At 39.7% G+C, this 9,404-nt stretch overlaps 1 protein-coding gene across 1 annotated transcript in view; it reads left to right on the top strand.

Moving 5' to 3' along the window:
- Positions 1 to 8,171, top strand: part of Efcab13 (EF-hand calcium binding domain 13) — a 30,808-nt gene extending 22,637 nt beyond the window's left edge. The window contains 1 exon segment of the mRNA XM_087203912.1: positions 8,036 to 8,171. Coding sequence (XP_087060038.1) covers positions 8,036 to 8,171 — 136 coding nt within the window.
- The last annotated feature ends 1,233 nt before the right edge of the window (positions 8,172 to 9,404 follow it).

Below are 9,404 nucleotides of genomic sequence, written 5' to 3' on the forward strand. Positions count from 1 at the left end.
AATCTGCTGTGATTCTGGTGGGCTTTCCTTTGTAGGTGATTTGTTTCTTTTCTCTAACTGCCTGTAGAATTTTGTTCTTCTGTTGGGTTTCTGGGATCTTGACTATTACATGCCTAGGTGTAGATTTTTTTTGATCATGGCTTGGTGGAGTTCTATATGCCTCACTTATCTGTGTGTCCAATTCTCCACCTCTGTCTGGGAACGTTTCCACTATTACTTCTGTGAACAGTTTTTTTTTTATGTCAATTGTACTTTCTCCTGTTTTTTTCGTGGACTCCTATCAGTCTTATGTTGTTCTTCTTTGCATCATCTAGCAGCTGTTAGATTGATTTCTCATGGTCCCTTACTATCTTTAAGAAATCTCTATTTTCATAGTCCTTAACTGTGATCCTGTCTTCTATGTCTGATATTCTGTCTTCAGATTCTCTTAGTCTGCTCTGCATGCTTTCAATGGAGTTTTTAATCTCCTGAATATCTGTTTCAATCTGTTTCATGGATTCCATTTCTTTCTTATGCTGGGCATTCATGGCTTCCAGCATATTTCTGATCTCATCTATTTTCTTGTCTGTTTCTGCTCTAGAGCCTCTAATCATGTCTTTCAGTCTGCTCACCACCTCTGTATTTATCTGGAAGATTATTTCTGCTTTGAATTTTTCTACAGCCTCATGTATCTTCTTTGTTACTTCCTGTGTTATCAGTTCAGGGTGTCCAGGTGGTTGATTATCTGACTTTTCCACTTCATTTCCCCCAGAATTTCCTTTTTGTGGCATGGAAGCCTGCATTTGTGCCTTGCTTAAATGTCTTCTTATTTTTGTTTTTGGTACTGTCCTTGGTTTAATTCCTGGCTTGATATTTCAAAATTGCTTAATGCAGGTATCTTTGTTGCTTTTGTTTAAAACCCTTGTGGAATGATTGCTTTTCAGAGGTGTCTTCCAGATATGGCTTGTGTTTAGGATTTGAGGCTCTAATGTCTCTGAGGCTATTTTATTTTCCTTATACCAGGAAGGAAAACTGATTAGATCAATCACAACATGTTAGGCCATATGTTACAGTCAGCAATACCATAGCATCAAGAACAGCTTAGAAAATGACAATTTGTGGTAGTTATTAATCTATCACATTTAACTATGTGATGTATAATCCCCTGTGCCTCTATAGTGAGAGACCAGGTAGCAGAAGAGCTGTAAGGTGGGGGTGGTGGTGGAATTGGGCCTTGCAGGCACCTGCACAGCTAAGCAGAGCACCGGATGAAGGCGGGGCTCCAAGCTGCTCCCGAGACCTCACCTTGCCATGGACAGGAACCGGAACACAGCCGAGGAGCCTCAGGCTGCTTGGCCGACCAGCAGAGAGAAGCTCCAGATGAGGGTGGGGCTCCAAACTGCTCCCAGGACCTCATGTAACTGCTTTTAATATTCTATTCTTGTGTTGAATTTCTGGAATCCTGACTATTATGTGCCTTGGTGTAGATTTCTGCCATTACTCCTATGGACAGGTTTTTTATGTCATTTCTCTGTCTCCTGCTTTTTCATTGACTCTGATCAATCTTTTTCTTCTTTGCATCATCTATCAGGTGTCGGATTGATTTTTCACGATTCCCTCAGTAACTGCAATCCTATCTTCTAGATCTGATATTCTGTCCTTATATTGGTTCATTCTGCTGTGTATACTTTCAGTAGAATTTTTAATCTCCTGGATATCTGATTGAATATGTTTCATGGATTCCATTTCTTTCCTGTGTTGGGAATTCATGATTTCCATTATTTTCCTAAGCTCTTCTATTTTTAAAAAATCTGTATCTTCTCTAGATTTACTAGTCATGCCCTTCATTGTGGTCATCATCTCTGAAGTTATTTGAGAAATTATTTCTGATTTGACTTTTTATAGAGCCTTATTCATTTGCTTTGTCTTCTGCTATAACCACTTCAAAGAGTCCAGGTAGGTGCCTTTCAAATTGTTCCACTTCATTGCTCCCTGGGTTTGCCTTTGGTGAGCTGGAAATCTCAGTTTGCATCTTGCTTCTGTGTCTCCTCATTTTCTATTTTTTTTTAAGTTTAATTCCTGTGTTGATGGTTTAAATTGTTTATGGTAGGTATCTTTATTGCTAGTATTGAGAACCCTTAGGAAATGACTACTTCTTAGAGATGATTTCTAGGTGTAGCCATCTTTTGAGTGTGAGTCTGTTGCAAGATCCTACTTCTTCATTTCATTGGGGATGAGAAATTCCTGCATATTTGGCCTAGCTCCTGGTTCTTTGGCTCTAGTCTGTAGTATTGTTTATGACCCTCAGGCAATCTCAGTTTTGGCATACAAGGAAGAACAACTAGTTAGCACAGTTTTGTCACTTTGGTTAAGTAGTACAATCAGTAATAAAAATGGCATTAAACACCCCCTAGAAAATTACAAACTGTGGTAACTGTTAATTTGCCACCATTAAGCATTTGAATAGGATTTGTAATTATATAACCAAATCTAAAAACAAAGCAGAAAATCGTATCCCTTCAATATGGTGATTTTTACCCTCATGGGAGAAAATTTCCAAGGGTTTAGGGGAAAAAATAGAGAAACAGAAGAAGAGAAAGAGATTAAAAGTAAGGCTGGAGGACAAAGGAAGAGTACACAAGCTTTGGGAAGTGGTGAAGACAGGAGGGAAAGAAATGAAGAAACAGAAGAAAAACTAGAAACAATGTTTTCACTCATATAAAAACAAGAACAAACAATCAAGAGCAAGAGAAAAATATTTTAAAAAGCAATTAAAGCAGAAAAAAATGGCCACCTCAGGGCGTGTCTCTCCTGTCACTGTTGACAGAGGGGACAGACAGAGCCCAAATTTATGTTGATTGATCCCAGTATGCCAGCTGTAGAATTATGACAGTGGTGAATAATCCCAGGAAACCTGAGCCTTTATTTCCACGAAGTTCAGGGTGCTTCTGGTTTCTGGCTGTGAGGCTGGGACCAGAGTTTTTCAGTCCACAACTTTCTTGAGTGACTCCTGCCAGCTTAAACTCAGCTGCCTGACCGCTTGCTGGCTTGAACTCCTGTTGCACCTCACCCAAACATTTGGAGCTGCTAGATGGAGCCAACCTACAGTTGCTCTAGGTTCTGAGTTCAGTTGATTCTTTTCTAAAATGGCTTCCAGCCAGTCGCTCTCTCTTGGGGTGCATCTGAACCCAAATTACCTACCAGCCACTGCAGTCTGCAGCGTCCACTGCTCTGTTCCACTGGTGCATTTCTTTGTGGAGGCCTCTGGGTTCACAAGTAGTCACCTTGCCTCTGCAAGTTTAAGCTGCCCCTCCCATACCTCCAGCCAGGGCTCAGCGAGAGAGCACCACTTGCCACCTCTCTTTTTTATGTTGTGGTCCCTCTCTTCACTCTCTGCGGGCTCTTAATTCTCACTTAAGATCTTTGGTGGGTCCTGGGGACCCACTGCCCTCTTCCTTCTCTTACCCAGGTTGGTATATTTCAGTGTCTGGATTCCAAATATTGGAGGGGCTGTTTCTGTGATGCTTACTATTCTGTCATCTTTCTGGAAGCCACTAAAATTTTGAAAGATGTTTCTTTAATTAAAATGTTAAAATGTGCTTTTCTGAAATCTGTGAAGGTGAATATTTATTTCTATTTCTTTTTTTTTTGAATTATCTGATTTTATTTAGCACACCAGTACAACTTATTCCGGTAATAAATTAATATGTAGTTACAAAAAATGTTGGGTGCTAAGAAAAATGCTTCTGTACATATAAAGTATATGTAGAATTTTTTATTTTTTGGTACCAGGGATTGAACTCGGGACCTTGCGCTTGCGAGGGAAGTGGCGGAACCTATGTAGAATTTTTAAACTGTTTGACTTAATAATTTCCAAACTCAGAAGTGTGGCAACATCAAGTTATTGAAGGAAACTGGAGTTTCCAGTCTCTGTAATTCATGATTCAATTTTGAGTGTGTAAAATTTTCAATCACCATTTCAGTTCATACAAGCCACCACACCTGAAATAAGACCTAACTGCTAAGGAACCACCTGCTATGGTCTCCCAACCGTACAGATGAGGAATCTACTGGCCTGGCCAGATATGACAAAGTTAATCAGACACAGAACCTGGGTTATACGGTTTTCACAGGTGCTCCAGAAATGTCAGGGCAGGAGGTGGGAGCGCTGAAAAAGGCACATGTATCACACAGAAGCCCAGTACTACTTCAAAGACCTGGGTTTTCCTTTCTGCTTAATGTAGGATTAATTCCTGGTATGTTTTTGTATTCACAAACATAGTGACTGAGCTCATCAGGGTGTCTGTTCCTGTGTGAAATTCGTCAGCAGCAGAAAAAGACTACACATTAGCACTATTTACAGAAGCATCAACATGAGCGCAGGACAGTTCATTTCTCTTGGCAGCTCATTCCCACCAGAGTCAGCATGTACCTTGCTCTCTTCTGAGCAATCACTTTGCTCAAGGGCAGCGTGGATTACTTCTGGGACATCAGTGTTCCACACAGCAATGAGATTTCACATTGTATCAAGAATATAGCAAATAATGTACTATGCACTTCTGGCATAAATTTTTTTTTTTAAATTACGTCTCAGTCTAATGCTGCTGCCAGCAGCCATTAAAAAAAAGCCCATGTAGATTGTTTTAATTTAAACCTCTGGTGAGTGTGTGCAGTGTTTACTAATTAGTAATAGAACACTCACATTTTAGCAAGTGATTTTTCTGATCCCAGGGGCCATTTCCAAAACAACCTCCTAGGTGTTAGTACTTTCAAAACTATATATACATAGCAAAGTTGTGTTTATAAAGGGATTTTTCAATTCTCATGTAAGTGATTCTAATTTCTTGCTACTTGCAGCAAAGGAAGATCAACAGCCTATCTTCTTTCTGTCTTTCTCCATGGCGACATTTCTCTGCTGGAGAGCATGTCTGGTTTGGTTGCATTGTATGGAGATTTATTAAATTGCTCTCATGGGCTAAGTTCCTAAAAACTCCTATAAAGATCCTATGTACTGCAGATTTGGTGTAGATAGCAGGTGGAGACTGATAGCATACCAGGATGGTATTACTACTTATCAAATACAAGCCCAGTAATCTTGTTTTTGAGGAGGAACAGGTGGTGGATGTCTTAGGGTGTACCTAGTCATGTCACATTTAGTATAGCCACAAGAGGATGACTATTGTAAAATTATTTACACTTTTGTAAGCAAGCTAAGCTAACTGTTAAAATCTAAAGGTTCTCTATTTGACATGTTGGTCTGTTTAGCACTTACTAGTAATCATATGGAATCTGCTACCAGCCAGAAAGAGGAAAAGGTATTCACATTCTGTTATCTTTGGGGCAAAGATAGTATAGAGCTGATGATGTCGGTAGAGTTTGTGATTTTTTTCTCCTTAGTTCTTCTGTCTTTGGTTTTGAAAACATAAATGGTTTTTATTATGAATTTAATTTTTTATTACTCTATTTCTAGATAAATCTAGTATTGAAAGAAGACTGTCAGCACTCTGCTGCAGCACTGGGACTGTGTGAGCAGCCAGCTCGCCTGTGGCCTGTGTGCGAGCGTGAGGTGGTGATATGTTTGGAATTACTGCTCAGTCTTGTCACCCATCCCCAGAAAACTATAGTTTCTTAACTTGTGACTACCAAAGAATAAGCAGCAATTTCAAGAAGGAAAACAATCCAAAAGCTACATTGTAGAAAATCTGCCTTACTGAAGAAGTCACTCCCCTTTCCCTTTTTTCTTTGTAGAAGCAGAAGTAAAAGTATTCCACTTGGCTCCCAGGTTGAACCTGTACAATAAATGTACTCTTAGAACTGGATTTATGAGTACAGTTATTCTTACAGATAATTAAACATGAAAGAAAGCGAGTGGCGTTCTGCCCAGTTCACAGAGCAATGTGTAAAATTTCATGTTCGCGGAGGTGTATACAAGCAAAGAATCTACATCTCACCAGGCAGTTTGATATTTGGCATGAGTTTGTCTGAATCAGAGCATGTATCTTCAGACAGCTCAGGAGAAAATAGTTTAAGAAGAAGCAAAAGATCCTGTTGGAGGAAATTTTGAAATCTCCCATTTGATCTAATATGGACACGTTAATCTTCCAAAATTTTTCATATTGCACTAATTTATTAGAACAACTGTGTATTGGATTTTGCAGTTTAAAACTAATGGAGGCACAATGGACTTGTTTAAAATATTTTACTTGATTATATACATATACCTTTTCCAGAATTCATATATAATCTCTATTGAACTTTCAGATGGTCGAAACTTGTGTTCATGTGAACCTTTGCATTGTTTTTACCTGTTTATTGACACCAACAGATCTCAATAGTATTTTGAGTTGCTAATTGTTTGGTTTTGTTTGAATTTTTTATTGTGCATGCAAAATGTGCATTGATGCCTGTGACCTTAGGTGTATTTTTTTTTTTTTTTGGTACCGGGGATCGAACTCGGGGCTTTGCACTTGCATAGCAGGTGGCGAAACCACTGAGCTAAATCCCCGGCCCCAACCTTAGGTGTATTAAGGGCTAGGTTTATTTGGGCAGTATTAGAAAAACTATCATGAATGCAGAGATATTCTTGAGAATTTCCATTGGATCGAAACAAAGTGGTTATTAAAGACTTGTTAGTGATGTGGAGTTTCTACATGAAGTTACTGAAAAAGAAAGTGTGTTTTCTCTTAGGACAATGTGCAGCTGTCTCCAGCCTAATGTGTATTTTTCAGTGTTAATCCTGACAGTTCACCAAATATCTAGTCATAGAGAATGCAGGCAGTTAACATCCCTCTGGGAATGGTTCCTACATTGTATATTATTTGGTTTCTTTTTTTTACCTGCTTGAATACTTGAATAAACCGTTTTAACAGTTTTAATCCTTTTATTCTAATCCTTTTACCTAAAATAATCTGAACTCTGACAGTTGCACAGAGAAGCTCTTTGGCTTTGCTCTTTGGGCATTAAGGTACTGATGGAAACAAACAAACAAACATGGTTTTCCTTTACTTTGACAAAATAATGTAATTTTAACCTTATTTATCTGTATGAAACTCCTACAGTTAATTTTAACATTTGTTTATATAATGTTTGTATTTTTTAAGGTCTTTAATACAGTGTTTCTACCTCTCAATTTGTAACTGCATGCGTTAGTCTTGAAACTAGGTAAAACTCACTGAATTGTTGTGTTAGCCTTTTTGTTATTGCCTGTGCAAATGTATATTAAGGTAAAATAAAACTGACAGTGTTTCTAGGTTATAGTTGGGTTCATATTACATGGCTTGTCAAGCCAGATACTTCTTTAGTGAGCCTGGAGACTTGATTATTAATATCCTTTCTCCCTCGTCCTCCCCCAGGATTCAGGATTCTGGGTGACTGTCATGCAGGCTTCCACAAACTTAGAATTCCATGATGAATCCTCCCCGCCTTGCATTAGTGATACTGTATTTTGTATAACTTTTAGAGTTTACTGCAATTCCATCCATGTTCTCTTAATTGATCCTCAGTGTAGGCAGGTTTGTTATAGCCCCTTTCCCATGTTTTCTAAAAACAGGATGAAATGGGTTCAAAGGGGTGATTGGTCTGAAGTCAAGGGCTAGGCAAGTGGTCAAGCCACACTTGATAACTTCCAAGCTCTCTTTTTCCTCCTGTGTAATAAAGGTCTTGTGGTAGATGGTATGTGTGAAATAGTGAAGTCTCAGCAGAGAATGAACTGCAAATTTCTGAGTACTGTTTCTGATTCTATTTCCCTTATCAAGGCTGATTGTTTCAAGAGATTTTTGCCGTGGTTACAGCAATAATAAACAAGTGCTTTATGTTTCCATGAGTGTTTTTTAAATTTCATATCATATATTTCAAAAAATGGAAATGGATCTCTCCACACATTTGTGTGTTGGCACCTATACTCAAGTCATAACCTAGAAAATTACTGACCATTTAAATGTAAACAGAAGAATTATCAGTAAATTTGCTAAGTGGGTATTCTGCTATAAGCATTTGCTTTAACTGTTACCTGTACTGGACTTGAAGATGTGTTCTTGACATATTATTCCCCCCACAGCCTCACGCTCGCCTCCACTGAAAGCAATAGCCAGACCAACCAGGAATCAGATATAGGAACTTGGGAAGAGGCTGTTGTTATTAGGGATGGGGTACCTCAGTCTCCAAGAGTAAAAAGCTGGATGCAGGAGACATGAGGGCAGGAAGTGGGTCCTCAAAACCCATGCATCTGGGTCCCCAAGCCTCCCTTCTGTATGGTGGTGGAATTTTGTGGCAGCCATGTTATACCTGCATTAGATCTGGAAGGATGGCTCTGTCCATCCAGCTCATCCCTCTGCTGAGGCTTCCTCCTGTTACTCAGCTGGCCATGTGCAGTTGCTTCTTTCCTCACTTAGGAGCAGTGTTTTTAAAAATGATTTCATCCAGGGCCGGGTATTTAGCTCAGGAGCTACCTGCCTTGCAAGCACAAGGTCCTGAGTTCAATCCCCGTTACCAAAAAAAAAAAAAAAAAGATGACATCTAGTTTTGATCAGTGCAGTTGAAAGAGACAATGAAAACTGATAAATCACTTGTGTCCCAAAATCCCATGCTCCCAGGTCCCCTCCAAGAGAAGCTGTTCTATCCCATAGTAGAGTCGGGCATAAGAGCTTGGGAAGAGCTATTAGGCTGAGCAGACTCAGTCTCCAGGGATGATGAAGAGGAAATTAATTTGGACATACTGGGTATGAGGGCATGGGCTCATACTGAAAAACCCTTCAGGTGATAGTGGTTGAACATAAGCTTTGGTGGGAAGCTTCACACTTGATGTATGCTCCCTCAGAGCTTCTATACACAGTGTTCTTTCTGGAATAAAGTAAAATTTATTGGAGTTTGTACAGGAGGATTTCTTGGCAGGGAGCAGCTACTGCTCAGAGAACTTGGTCTAGTCACACTTAATGTGTGCATCTTAGCCTACCTCTAGTTGACCTTCAACCATTTACTTCTGAGTCCTGGACCTTTCCATCTGTGGCCATGCAGGTTTGGTGGCCAGTCCCTAACAGTCCCTTGTTTATCAAAGCTCTTGTGAGAATACTGTCTTTGAGGGAGAGTCAAGATGAATCACAAAACTGTTAGAATTGGCTGCCCTATAAAAGCACTACACACAGGAAAACTATGACCATCTACCCAAAAATCACACGATTGTGTGAGGGGAAGCCAAACTGGTAAGGGATCGGTGTGGATTCAGCAACAGAAAGTAACAGCTGCTGAATTCTTACTGCTATTATGACCTTACGCAGTGCGCAGCAGAGGCTGTGCAGGAGACTTGGTCATAGAGCAACAAACAGCCCTGTGGAGCCTCTGCCCATGATCCTCAGTGAGGCTGGGTCTGGTGTGCTGTACGGGTAGAATTACCTAGTTTGCCCTTAGAGAAACCCTCTCGGCCCATTTAT

This window comes from Heterocephalus glaber, unplaced genomic scaffold, assembly GCF_053883595.1.
Source record: "Heterocephalus glaber isolate CG9 unplaced genomic scaffold, H.glaber_assembly_v1.0 deba00001813, whole genome shotgun sequence".
Taxonomy (NCBI): Eukaryota; Metazoa; Chordata; class Mammalia; order Rodentia; family Bathyergidae; genus Heterocephalus; species Heterocephalus glaber.